Genomic DNA, 15,000 nt, shown 5'->3' on the forward strand with positions numbered 1-15,000 from the left:
AACCAAATTTGCCTGGTTGCTAGGGATGGTAGAGTCATATGGGGTAACCAAATTGGCCCAGTTGCTAGGGAGGGTAGTCACATGGGGTAACCTCCTCATGGTCGCTATAATGTGGTTCTTGCTCTCGGTGGGGTGTGTGGTGAGTTGTGTGTGGATGCCGCGGAGAATAGCGTGAAGCCTCCACACACACTACGTCTCCATGGTAACACGCTCAACAAGTCACGTGATAAGATGCGTGGATTGATGGTCTCAGGCAACTGAGATTCGTCCTCCGCCACCCGGATTGAAGTGAGTAACCGAGACACCATGAGGACCTGATAAGTACTGGGAATTGGGCGTTCCAACGCTGGAGAAAAAGGGGATAATAAATAAATAACATTATCAGGTGATCTTGACGAGTGAGTCATAAAGTAAAAGAACAACTGTGAGTTCCTTGAATTTTTTTGTTATTGTTTTTTTGGCTTAAAAATCCCTAAAATTAAGATTTGAAGTACTACTAACTCAATCTGAGGTTGTGGGGAATACCCATAAGTCCTTGCGCTTGAGTAAATTAAGTAAATAGCTGTTTCGTGTAAAGTCACCATTACTGGTCAACGTCATGTCAGTTTTCCATGTGAAGAGCTAATGTGCAGCGTTATCTATATTGTTTCTACATGCAGTAATTTTATTATTATAATTATATGAAGTAAATTCAATAATATTAAAGTTCATATGAAACATTGTGCTATTAGTTGAATGAACTGATACATTTGAGCATATCTAATAAAGATTTTCAAGTTATGCTGATTTAAAATGACTAAAAGTTCAATTTACTTACAAACTGTTACGCAAAAATGCTTCATATATTATTTATCATATTTATTCATTAAATTCAACACGTCATTATTTCAGTGTTGCTAAGTATAATTTTAATTAAAAGCAATGAAACAAAAAAAGTAACATATTTGAAATAATGTCACTGTCTGAAATCTGTCCTGCATTAAATATTAAAATTCATTTCTGGCTCTTCACACAACATCAGAAGTGTTTTAGTTCTGAGTTCAGCAGACGTTTGGATGAGCAGGACTGTTTGAGAGATGAACGCCCCCCTCTGGACAAAAGCACAAGTGCATTCTGATGTGTGAGGAGGTCCTCATTAACTCATTTACCAATGATGTTATAATCCTTTATTACAATAAATTACATGAAGTAAAGTTTAAACCCAGTACTAAAATCTAATAATAAAATAATGTTGCGATTAGAAGAGTTATAAAGTATATTTCACTGTCTATCACGTCTCATCCGTCTCCAGCAACACCGGCAGATTACTGACATTCTAACAATAATAACATAATAATGCACTAAATACCTCAACACAGCCGACAGAAAAATATTCTGATTAAATTAAAACTTTTAATCTCAATCAGTGACATATCTGATGAACACTAGAAGTGTAAAAAAACATGAATAACTTTGACAAATTCTGTGTTAAAAATAATATATATATTCTTTATATGCAACATAATCACTGCAGAAATGTAGAAGGTTGATAAACATACTCTTGATCTTATGAGTGTGGGCACAGATGGCATTATGGGCAGCAGAAATGTGCAGTGCAGTTATGAGGTAACGTCTGGCTGTGACGCAAAACTGCAGCAGCAGCACATCACAAAACCAACACACACACACACACACACACACACACACACACACACACACACACACACACACACACACACACACACACACACACACACACACACACACATGTTGGTCTACACTATCATCATGCGGACTTTCACATAGACACACATGGCTTTTATACTGCACACACACTTTACACTCTATCACACACACACACACTACACACACTACACACCTACACACACTACACCCTCACAGCACACACACATCTCTGCATTCTTACACTTTCACACACACATACATTCAGCACGATTCACACACACTGCTTTCACTCATGCGGACACACACACACACTGTCCCCACACAGGTCACACATTTCGGTTCTACTATCACTTATGCACACATTCGGTCACACACACACACTGACTCACACATACAGGCTCACACACACACACACACACTCACACACACACACACTCTCTCACACACACACACTCTGTCACACACACACACACATTCACTCACACTCTCTCACACACACACTCTCACACACACACACACACACACACACACACACACACACACACTCTCTCACACACACACACACACACACACACATTCACTCACACACACACACAAAGCAAAATAAATTGACTCATCACATTTTTTCTATTATGTTTTTATTTTTATTATAAGACATGACAGACAAGATAAAGACAAACTGAACAGGAAACACTTCCTTAAGATTGAGTCTTTCACTGCTCGGCCTTATAAGAGTTGACTATTGGCATCTTAGATCAGGTAAAACAACCCATGCCAGTTTATAGGGGTTGGCATTTAGGGTACAGACACATGGCAAAGAAAAGATGGAAAGTCAATTTCAATCATTATCTTGATAGAAAACAAGTCAATCAAACTCTATGAGTTAATAATGTTATAATAAACGTAATAAAGTGTAACAGCTTGATCTAATGCAACATCTGGAAATGTGCAATAATACTGATACTTTGTATATCAAGTTAGTGTGAGGTAGTGTGTCTCTATGTGAGTCTACTGGATCATCATCATCATAACACAAAATATCATTAATAACCTCCATAAACACAGGAATAATCACACACACACGTCAATTCAACAGGTCAAACAGCAGGATCAAACGATCTCCATGGCAACCGGTCAGTCGACTGATCGTCTGGAGGTCTCATGTGCTTTTGTGTCTCATTTTAGGATTTAAACAGTCCTGCAGACGTTCACTTGCTACATTTATACTGTAAGATTCATTTACAGACAATCTTCAGAGCAGTTTTGCGTGTCAGTGTCGGTATTAGACAATAAATCAGCAGCGCTTGTTGATGTTAAAGACCATAAACTTTATTTTAAACTGAAGTGCTTCGCCATACGTGTCTTTTATCAGGGTTTATCCTTCTGTTTTTTTTCTAAATAAGTATTTGGTGTTGTTGGTGGTTCTGGGCAGTTCATCACGTCTCTGTCCTTTTAACCTCTTCAGATATTGAGATGTTTGTGTCCCAATAAACCCCTCCTGCTGTCTGATCCATTAAACCCTCTGAATGATCAATCCTCAACCTTTAACTGATCACGTCACACAGCTTTAACCCCCCCCCCCGACATTATATACACACACGTACACACACACACACATTACATACACACACACACACACATTATATACACACACACACACACTATACACCTCACCCTAATGTGCTAAAACACACAGCAGATCACCTTGACAACTGCATAGCAACTAGGGTTGCAAAATGGGAATTTTCAAAGATGGAAACTTTCCATGGGAATTAATGGGAAATTATGGGAATAAACGGGAATAAAGTGGGAATTTTCAAAGTTGAGGGTTGGCTCTTCATAGGAAACTTCAATATAGTTGAGGAAAGTATATTTTAGCATTACATTTACATTTACATTTATGCATTTGGCAGAAGCTTTTATCCAAAGCGACTTACAGTGCACTTATTACAGGGACAATCCCCCCGGAGCAACCTGGAGTTAAGTGTCTTACTCAAGGACACAATGGTGGTGACTGTGGGGATCAAACCAGTGACCTTCTGAGTACCAATGTATTATACAGAGCACTTATTACAGGGACAATCCCCCCGGAGCAACCTGGAGTTAAGTGCCTTGCTCAAGGACACAATGGTGGTGGCTGTGGGGATCTAACCAGCAACCTTCTGAGTACCAATGTATTATACAGAGCACTTATTACAGGGACAATCCCCCCGGAGCAACCTGGAGTTAAGTGCCTTGCTCAAGGACACAATGGTGGTGGCTGTGGGGCTCAAACCAGCGTCCTTCTGACTACCAGATTACCAGTTATGTGCTTAGACCACTACACCACCACCACTCCTAAGATTAGCATAATCTTGACTAAAACAAACAGATGCCATTCAAATACACTTGAATATCCATGCCATTCCTCAATCACATGCACATAGAACACTGCTTACTGCATGGCTATTGAGACCACACTCCCTACTGGCACTGTGCATCCCTCCATCACATGTACAGAAGCCCAAAGCACAAGACTATTGAAGGCACACATTTGAGCCTGTGGACTAAACAAAGTGAAGTAAGTTTTGATGATATTATGGGGAAATATATTTATTAAATGTTTAAATTGCAAATATCACATACAAATGTATTCATCTAGTAGCGATGCTGATAAGTTAGATGCTAAATAAGCTAGCATAACTTTATTTACCACATAAGGCAGATGCTAGCTACCTCATGTGGCTGTTTTTCTCTGCCTCCTGCAATATGTTTTCAAGATCATTCCAGTTGTTTAGCTAGCCTTACTATTTATGTATCTGTTCATTCCATTGCATTAGTATTCTTACTAGGGTTGGGCCGATGGACGATATCATCGTCTATGTTTAGCCGACATCGCGATGCCCCCCCTCCCATGGTTTCCATGTTGATGCGTCATGCTTGGCACGTGATTCACCACAGCCAAAATAGCGCTGTATGACAGATTTAGCGCTTTTATTTCTAAATATTAACAAACTTGCTTACCATGTCATAAACTATCTTCTATTCCGATTCTAAAAAATATGTGTAAGTGAGTTTGTTTTGTAGTTTAAAAAACCTTTATAAGTTATCTTGATCTGTAACGTGAGATGGGCGCCGTGTTTGGGCCGCAGTTCAGAGATTCCTGTCTGTTGGATTTAAGTTATTACAGCGTGTGAATTCATCAGTTTCTCCCGAAATACATGAAAGTGGCCGGTGAACTGAAAATAGAGTTGACTTTATAGTTATTTACAAGTTTCTAATATGGAATATTTCCAAAATTCCCCAGCTTAACTTCCCATGGAAATTTACCGGAAATTACCCGCCCCTTTGCAACCCTAATAGCAACAGGCTAAAAACACAGAAAAACTTAGCAACAGCATAGTAACACCCTGGCAACTACATAGCGTAGCAATGCGCTAAAATACACAACAGATCACCTTGACAACTGCATAGCAACGTGCTAAAAACACAGAAAAACTTAGCAACAGCATAGTAACAACCTGGCAACCGCATAGTGTAGCAATGCGCTAAAATACAGAACAGATCACCTTGACAACTGCATAGCAACATGCTAAAAATACAGAAAAAACTTAGCAACATCATATTAACACACTAGCAACCGAATAGAGTAGCAATGCGCTAAAACACACAGCAGATCACCTTGTCAACTGCATAGCAACGTGCTAAAAACACAGAAAAACTTAGCAACAGCATAGTAACACCCTGGCAACCGCATAGTGTAGCAATGCGCTAAAACACACAGCAGATCACCTTGACAACTGCATAGCAACCTGCTAAAAACACAGAAAAACTTAGCAACAGCATAGTAACACCCTGGCAACCGCATGGTGTAGCAATGCGCTAAAACACACAGCAGATCACCTTGACAACTGCATAGCAACCTGCTAAAAACACAGAAAAACTTAGCAACAGCATAGTAACACCCTGGCAACCGCATGGTGTAGCAATGCGCTAAAACACACAGCAGATCACCTTGACAACTGCATAGCAACCTGCTAAAAACACAGAAAAACTTAGCAACAGCATAGTAACACCCTGGCAACTGCATACTGTAGCAATGCGCTAAAACACACAGCAGATCACCTTGACAACTGCATAGCAACCTGCTAAAAACACAGAAAAACTTAGCAACAGCATAGTAACACCCTGGCAACCGCATAGTGTAGCAATGTGCTAAAACACACAGCAGATCACCTTGACAACTGCATAGCATCCAACCATCCAGAAAACCCTAGTAAGCACATACTGTAGCATAAATACGCTAAAAGCAAAAATAACACTTTAGCAACCAGCAGAAAACGAGTTTTCCTTCAGCAAAGACCTTTCACATCTTCATATAATATCAAAATAAATATTGCTGAACATTTTCATGAGTGCTGGTAATTATTCATACACATCATACCTTGATTAAATGTCAAATGTGAACGCATGATTGACTTTTATATGAACAGGTCTCGTGGAAAGGCGGGAGATTGATCGCACATAACTTAATTATTTCACAGCTTTCAAAATGTTTAAGCCTAAACTTGGGGTGACCGTATGTCCTCTTTTTCGGACCTTAAAAAAGCGTCCAGCCGGGATTTTTACATTTGCGAAAATGTCCAGGATTGGGCTTTAGTTGCATTGTGATGTGCAGCTGGTCTAATTGCTTTAAGGGCTCTTTGTAAGTCCCGCCTTCTCGCTCACCAATTGGTCGATTATAAGAGGCTTGCAGCAACTATTGGCCAAATTCCTGCCTGTCAATCTCTCCGCAAACACTGTTGTGTTCGGCATCAAACAGTTGCTTGACACTGACAGTAGCAGCAAATGACAGCTGAGTGGAAACAATGTCCAAATGAAAGTGTGTAATGAAAGATTTGCACAATAATCTCCGTGCTTTCGTCCAGGTGGAGGTCCGTGCTTTCGTCCAGGTGGAGGTCCGTGGCAGAATAAATGACATGTAAAGCTGCACTTATGTGTCAGTTGCTAATTAAGCTGCATTTAGAAGCACACGTTAGCCATGCCATGCATAATGGGCCAGTAAAAGGTCAAAGTTCATCAGGTAAATTAACGGACTACTTTTTGCGACCAGGTAAAATTGTTATCACATTTCCATGGCCATTCAAACGCTCATAGCATCAAATATTTTATATTACTACATGGACATGGAATGTTGGAAATATTTAACTATTTATATATATTTATGTTATGCTAACAGAGTATTTTTCTCTGTATTACAGTTTGCATTCATAGTAACACTGTTTTGAACCTTATTTCAAATACGCTATTCTCCGCGGCATCCATGCACAACTCACCACACGCCCCACCGAGAGCGAGAACCACATTATAGTGACCACGAGGAGGTTACCCCATGTGACACTACCCTTCCTAGCAACCGGGACAATTTAGTTGCTAAGGAGACCTGACTGGAGTCACTCACCACACGCCCCACCGAGAGCGAGAACCACATTATAGTGACCACAAGGAGGTCACCCCATGTGACTCTACCCTCCCTAGTAACCGGGCCAATTAGGTTGCTATGGGTATCTGGCTGGAGCAAACTCGCCACTCCAGGTGTGATAGTCAGCGTCAATACTTGCTGCACTACCCAGGACCCCCCCGTGGAGGATTTTTGGATGACAACTCTTTGAAGTAGTTTTTCACGTTATTAATCTGTACATTGTGATAAATTGATTGCCATTATGTTGAATGAAAGTACCAATTTCTTTCCATAAGAGCAAAATCTGTACATTATTCCAAACTTTTGGCCACCAGTGTACGGGCGGGTCACTTAAGACCAAATATAATGTTTGGTGAAACACCCATGCATTTAAGGATTAATTGACAACTGTTTATATTATTAAAAATAATAAAACACACATCGCTACCATGATGGTATCAGATGGCAATACCATAGTAATGATCTGGTACTGAATGATTATCATATTTACATGAAAATGGTATTTACATGTGGTACATATATAAATAAAGAATACCATAGTGCTACATGACCTAAAACCCACGGTGGTACATGTCCATAAAAACATGGTATTTTTGTTAGTGTAGTTATGATCAGGACTGATGTTGGTAAATTTAAGTCAGTGAAAGTGGAAAATAATATTGATATATATATATATATATATATATATATATATATATATATATATATATATATATTAAGGCAGTTTTTGACGCAGACATTTTTGTCCTATAAGGACCTCTGAGTAACTTTTTTAATTGACACAGAATGGTTAAATCCCAATAGGGTCATATTATAGATGTAATTAAAAATATAACTTTGTTAAAACTTAGGAAACTAAAGCCGCCTCGTGCACCGGTCAGCCAATCGCGGCATATCTCAATCAGTTATGTTATTGTTCAAAGTAAAACAGGCTATTTTAAATTCTGATGTCCTTAGGAAAGATTAGGCCTAGTAACCTTTCTCAAAATTACCTGTACAGTATGTGCAGAAGACACATATGATGTAACTAACCCTCGTGTGATGTTCCCTTCTGATCCACACATGCGTACATTCTCTGGGCGGGAGAATTCTGTTCAGACTTCTCGCCTATGATTGGCGGAATTAGATTCTGCGCATCTGCCTGCGTCACAGGTGGGCGGAGCTACTGCATTGGTTTTCTCGAACAAACGGCGGAAGCGGCGCAGTTACTGTGAGCCGCAGCCCTCACTCACTAAACACCTCAAATATAGCAAGAACCATGAAGATCTGGACGTCGGAGCACATTTTCAAGTTAGTGAATGTCTTATGTTTATTTGTATTGCGATACTGTGATAATTTGACCGCTGGCGGCGGTTTTATGACATAACTGAGTGAGATATACCGCGATTGGCTAACCGGTGCACGAGGCGGCTTTAGTTTCCTGTCAGATCTTTAAGAGAAGTTTTAACAAAGTTATGTTTTTAATTACATCTTTAATATGACCCTATTGGGATTTAACCATTCTGTGTCAATTAAAAAATGTACTCAGAGGTCCTTATAGGACAAAAATGTCTGCGTCAAAAACAGCCTTCAAATATATATATCTATATATATTTATAAATTAATATTATTTTTCACTTTCACTGACTTAAATGTACCAACATCAGTCCTGATCATAACTACCAAACATTCGGGGGTTTTTTCTTCATTATTTTAACCCTTTAAATGTTTAAATGATTTGTACGCTCTCTCTCTCAATTTAATTTAATTTAATTTAAAAGTACTTTATTAGCATGATTGTGTTTACATACAATATTGCCAAAGCATTAATACACAAAACCGATAATGACAAGACAAATAATAAAAGGATAACAAATGGCAATAAAAATAGAATTAAAATAAGGGTAATGAATCAAATCAAAACTATAATAACAATATACACTATACAATATAAAATAAGCATTTAACAGGACATTATGAACATAAGAGAATAAAAGTACTGTGACCAAAGTACATTTTAAGGCAGTAATTGGTTTCTGAATTTATCTGCAACTGATGCATGATGGTCCTCCCCCAGTAACACCAGCATCAGATCTCCCCAGTAACACCAGCATTTGGGGCGGCTGTGTCTCAGGTGGTAGAGCGGGTCTGTCACTAATCTCAGGGTTGGTGGTTTGATTCCCGGCCCACATGACTCCACATGCCGAAGTGTCCTTGGGCAAGACACTGAACCCCAAGTTACTCCCAATGGCAGACTAGCGCCTTACATGGTGGCAAGGCAATGCCATCATTAGTGTATGAATGGGTGAATGAGACACCGTGTAAAGCACTTAAAATACAGCGAAGGTTAAAAAGGCGCTATATAAGTGCAGACCAGGATCTGATCTGTTTCTGCTGAACTGGGAAACTGGCATGAGGTTTGAGAGTTTCTCCCAGTGACGGAGAAAGTGTGTCTCTGTTCAGACTGTGATCACTGAGTCTGTATTTGGGGAGGATCCGTCTCTGTTTTGGATCTCTTACAGTGTGCAGATATTCTGCCAGATTATACGTTCGGTTTAGGGCCCGATGACATTCCAGTTTGATTCTATGGGGTGTTTGTCCCATCTCCAGTAATCTGCCATACAGAGTGGACCCCAAACCTCACTTCTGTACAGAGCAATAGGCATTATAATACTATTAAAGCTCTTACACCAACTTGGGTAAATTTGCCCTTAATAGTATAGAATGCTCTTCTAGCTTTCTCTTTTAGTGCATTCACTGCCAGACCAAAACCCCCTGAAGCACTAATGTTTAGGTAGTCCTAGTGTCGGGTGTGCTCATTAATGTAAATGTTGAACAGAGTTGGACTCAAACTGCAGCCCTGTCTCACTCCTCACCCTTGAGTGAAACATTCTGTTCTTTTATTGCCATTTTTAATATGTCCGTAAGGTCGCACAAGGGTTAAATTCATAGCTCCCACTTGTTCTGTAATGTAAAAGTGAAGCTCAGTATCTTGGAGATGACTTTCACTATACCATAGTGAAGTAGTGGTGGTGGTGTAGTGGTCTAAGCACATAACTGGTAATCTGGTACTCAGAAGGTTGGTGGTTTGATCCCCACAGTCACCACCATTGTGTCCTTGAGTAAGGCACTTAACTCCAGGTTGTTCCGGGGGGATTGTCCCTGTAATAAGTGCTCTGTATAATACATTGGTACTCAGAAGGTTGCTGGTTTGACCCCCACAGTCACCACCATTGTGTCCTTGAGTAAGGCACTTAACTCCAGGTTGTTCCGGGGGGATTGTCCCTGTAATAAGTGCTCTGTATAATACATTGGTACTCAGAAGGTTGCTGGTTTGACCCCCACAGTCACCACCATTGTGTCCTTGAGTAAGGCACTTAACTCCAGGTTGCTCCGGGGGGATTGTCCCTGTAATAAGGGCTCTGTAAGTCGCTTTGGATAAAAGCGTCTGCCAAATGCATAAATGTATATGTACCATGAGCGAATAGCATCTAAAACCGAAGAAGACATGAAGGCTAGAAAATGACTTGTGGTAGTTCTGATCCACTAACTAGTCTCCACTGGTAGTTACACAAGTTAACCGGCATGTCCTTGACTAACAGACAGACTGGTTAAGGAGTTATATAAAGTTATGTAATAGACATCATCATGTGAGATATAGTATATATATATATTAGTATATTTGATTTTGTCAGTGTTATATAATGATGTGAATCATGTGTCAGTGGGTCAGCAGGACATGGACCTATCTTTAACTAGTTAATTGAATTATAACCAGAATGGCTGGTTGCATCTCATCTGCCGTGGACATTTGAATCTCACTCTGGTGACATGAATGAATGACAGATGTTCATATGAGATAATGATTGAATGAGTAATAATATCTGATATCACATAGATATATATTGCGCAACTCTCCTTGACGGCGTGTACAGGCGACCTTTCCCCTACATGGACGTCATGAGTCACGCGATTGCTGACCGTCCATAGGACTGAATGTATGCAGTAATGAACATAATGTTGTTTATTTGGCTGATTTGAGACATCAGAAATCTGTCTGCGGTCACATCATGTGCAGTTTAACTGCAGTTATTCCTCTATGATCATGTTACAGTAATTCACAGATTCAGACACATTATGTAATTACAGACAGACTGTATCATATTCGTCTGTTGCGTTGTTTAACGGCTCTAATAAAACTCTTCAGATGTGTTTGCTGGTTGACAAATTAAACGAAAGTCATTTAATGTTTCTATACGTACATTTCAGAGTGGGCGACACGAGCAAAATCCTGTATCACGATATGAGTTATCGGATATCATGATAATGATATCACAATATAGTTACATTTTTCTGAAAATCAATAACATTTTATTATTTATTAAGCCATGTTGCATTGTGTAAATTTGAGTAATCCAGTCAATAAATTAAATACTTTATAAATTAAAATTGTATTATTATAATTGTGTGCGTATATACATATGTATGTATATATACACACACATATATACACACACACACACACACACATGTGGGGGTTACCCCATGTGACTCTACCCTCCCTAGCAACCGGGACAATTTGGTTGCTAAGGAGACATGACTGGAGTCACTCAGCACGCCCGGAATTCAAAGTGTGATAGTCAGCGTCAATACTCGCTGAGATACCCAGACCCCCCTTGTCTGATATTTTTTTTTTAAATATGCAAATTTTTGAGAGTAACCAGCATATTGGTGTGCATGTAAACAGGCTCAGTGTCTCTGAACAGCTACACCACATGACATTTTTGACTTTAATGACTTGGAATTAGTAATATTAAAGAGAGTAGTGTCCAAACCATTGACTCATAGTATACATTTACTCATGTAGTTATCAAATGTATTTCTCTGTTTGTCTCTCACAGTCACCCGTGGGAAACAGTGACCAAAGCTGCCATGCAGAAGTACCCGAACCCCATGAACCCCAACGTGTTTGGAGTGGATGTGCTGGATCGTAACGTGGACCGACAGGGGCGTCTGCACAGCAAGCGACTGCTCAGCACTGAGTGGGGGCTGCCGTCCATCGTCAGATCTGTATGAACTTCTATTTTTTGAGTTTCCTTTGGATTGATTATGTGGTAGTTTTATGTTTTTCATCTTCAGAGGAGAATGTGAGTGGTATGTTTAGACTTAAAAGAGGGTTAATAGATTTGGATTAAAAAATTTGGTTCTTAGTGGATCAGAACCTTTGTGCTGGTTTGGCCTAAAAACAGCTTGCGGTTGTGGCGGTTGTTGCCCCATCGTTGACCTCACTGAATGTCTATATGTGTCTGGTCAGTTCTCGGCACATGATGTTCCTTTCACACGGCTGGTGTCGTATTCCTGCAGTCGGAAAGCTGAATATACTGGACCGCTGTGACGTCATCGCAGCCGCATGACTTCAGACAGCTGTCAGAATGTGACCTTTCGCATTGTTTGCACAACTACTCGAGGACCATTCGAGTTTATGACCTTCCATAGCTCAGAACATTCAAGGTTTTATTTCTAGAACTAGTCCGTTTATTATTCAGAAGGTATTGCCTTGATTTAAGATCACCGTGGTTATGGGAAACTAGTTGATTGACACCTTCCAGCATATACTTTGAGATTCATTCTAAACCTTTATGAACTCCCAAAGAGTCCAGATGTCTGTTTGAAGATATTAAGCGACCAAATGAAATGAAAAGGCATTAAAGGGGCAGTTCACCCAGAAACGTAAATTCTCTCATTATTTGCTCACTCACCCTCATGCCATCCCAGATGTGTGTGACTTTCTTTCTTCTGTAGAACACAAATGAAGATTTTTAGAAGAATATTTCAGCTCTGTAGGTCCATACAATGCAAGTGAATGGTGACCAGAACTTTAAAGCTCCAAAAAGCACATAAATGCAGCATAAAAGTACGCCATATGACTCCAGTGGTTTAATCCATGTCTTCTGATCCAATCAGTTTTTGGTGAGAAAAGACCATTTCAAGCTAGATTACACTTCCTTGCGCCATCGAGCATTCTGTGCACACATCAAGCACTAGGATGTGTAATTGAGTTTAAAATCATGATCACCAAGAGACTGCAGATGTCAACAAAAAGGAATAATATTTTGGTATGTTCTCACCCAAAAATGATTGGATCACTTCAGAAGACATGGATTAAACCACTGGATTACTTTTATGCTGCCTTTATGTGCTTTTTGGAGCTTCAAAGTTCTGGTCACCATTCACTTGCATTGTATGAACCTACAGAGCTCAAAAATTCTTCTATAAATCTTCATTTGTTGTTCTGCAGAGGGTGAGTAAATGATGAATTTTCATTTTTGGATGAACTATTCCTTTAACGTCATTCTTATAGGTGAAAATGAGTGTCCAGTTTAATCTTTTAAAGGGGCAGTTCACCCAAATGTGAAAATTCACTCATCATTTACTCACCCTCATGCCATCCCAGATGTGTGTGACTTACTTTCTTCTGCAGAACACAAATGAAGATTTTTAGAAGAATATTTCAGCTCTGTAGGTCCATACAATGCAAGTGAATGGTGACCAGAACTTTGAAGCTCCAAAAAGCACAAAGGCAGCATAAAGGTAATCAGTGGTTTAATCCATGTCTTCAGAAGAGTTATGATAGGTGTGGGTGAAAAACAGATCCATATTTAAGTCCTTTTTTTGTCATAAATTCTCCTCCCTGCACATTAGGGGTGATATGCACGAAGAATGGGAAACACCAAAAACAGAAGAAGAAGAATGGGAAAGTGAAAGTGGAGGTTGACTGAGCAGGGAGGAGAATATATAGTAAAAAAAGGACTCTTCAGAAGACATGGATTAAACCACTGGATTACTTTTATGCTGCCTTTATGTGCTTTTTGGAGCTTCAAAGTTCTGGTCACCATTCACTTACATTGTATGGACCTACAGAGCTGAAAAATTCTTCTAAAAATCTTCATTTGTGTTCTGCATGAGGGTGCCATCCCAGATGTTTGGATTGTAAATCCAAATAAATAGTTATAAATCTGAATATATATAATTTGTAAATGTCTTTGTCTGATCGATGCATTGATGAATCCACCAACAACCCCCACCCCCACCCCCCCACTCGTCAATGTGCAAATAAAGCTATGAACCAATCAGAGTGGAGAATTAAACATCACAGAAATCTGACTAAATAAAGATTTAGACATTGCACATGCTCATGTCATAGTTTTATTGCGATTTAATTGCACAGCCCTACTGTTCACGTAATTATTGATCAACCTGTTCTGTTGTTTTCCCACAGATTATTGGTAATTCACGGACATATACATACATTCAGGAGCACTCCATAGTAGACCCTAAAGAGAAGACCTTTGAACTTCAGTCCACTAATGTAAGCAGCACTTCCTGTAGTCATCATGAATGCAGAGTGTTTGTGTGATTGTGTTGCAGTCTGTGTATAACTGAGTTGCATGTGTTGCTTTAAATTATGACACATTCTCACACAGTGTGTCACACTCGTAACCCTCTGCATTCTTCTCACGCTAGATCACCTTCACTAACATGGTGTCTGTGGACGAACGGCTGACGTACAGACCACACCCGGACGACCCAGAGAAGTAAGTTCTTCCCTGTCTTTCACACGAGGTGTCTGATCACATAAGAGTGAGACAATCTGAAGTGCTTACAGCAATGATAACATGTATTATGTGGCCCCTGTTCCTCTGAAACATGTTTATGTGTTGGACTCCTGTCATTGGGATCTTCACATGTTTGTGATGTCGGTGGAGGTGTTTGAGTGTCTGATGGAGCTCTTGACTGTCTTTCAGGACTATGCTCACTCAGGAGGCCATCATCTCTGTGAAGGGTGTCAGTCTGAGCAGCTATCTGGAGGGATTAATGGCCTCCACTATTTCGAC

At 39.8% G+C, this 15,000-nt stretch overlaps 1 protein-coding gene across 1 annotated transcript in view; it reads left to right on the forward strand.

The window, feature by feature from the left end:
* The first annotated feature begins 8,317 nt into the window (after nt 1-8,317).
* The window catches only part of prelid3b (PRELI domain containing 3), an 11,590-nt gene continuing 4,907 nt past the window's right edge, over nt 8,318-15,000 (forward strand). The window contains exons 1-5 of the mRNA XM_052140259.1: nt 8,318-8,416; nt 12,007-12,175; nt 14,385-14,474; nt 14,630-14,700; nt 14,911-15,000. The exon at nt 14,911-15,000 is cut by the window's right edge and continues 13 nt beyond it. Coding sequence (XP_051996219.1) covers nt 8,385-8,416; nt 12,007-12,175; nt 14,385-14,474; nt 14,630-14,700; nt 14,911-15,000 — 452 coding nt within the window. The 5' untranslated portion in view covers nt 8,318-8,384. The remainder of the gene's footprint in view (nt 8,417-12,006; nt 12,176-14,384; nt 14,475-14,629; nt 14,701-14,910) is intronic.

The sequence above is a fragment of the Xyrauchen texanus genome, chromosome 13, assembly GCF_025860055.1.
Source record: "Xyrauchen texanus isolate HMW12.3.18 chromosome 13, RBS_HiC_50CHRs, whole genome shotgun sequence".
In the NCBI taxonomy this organism is placed as follows: domain Eukaryota; kingdom Metazoa; phylum Chordata; class Actinopteri; order Cypriniformes; family Catostomidae; genus Xyrauchen; species Xyrauchen texanus.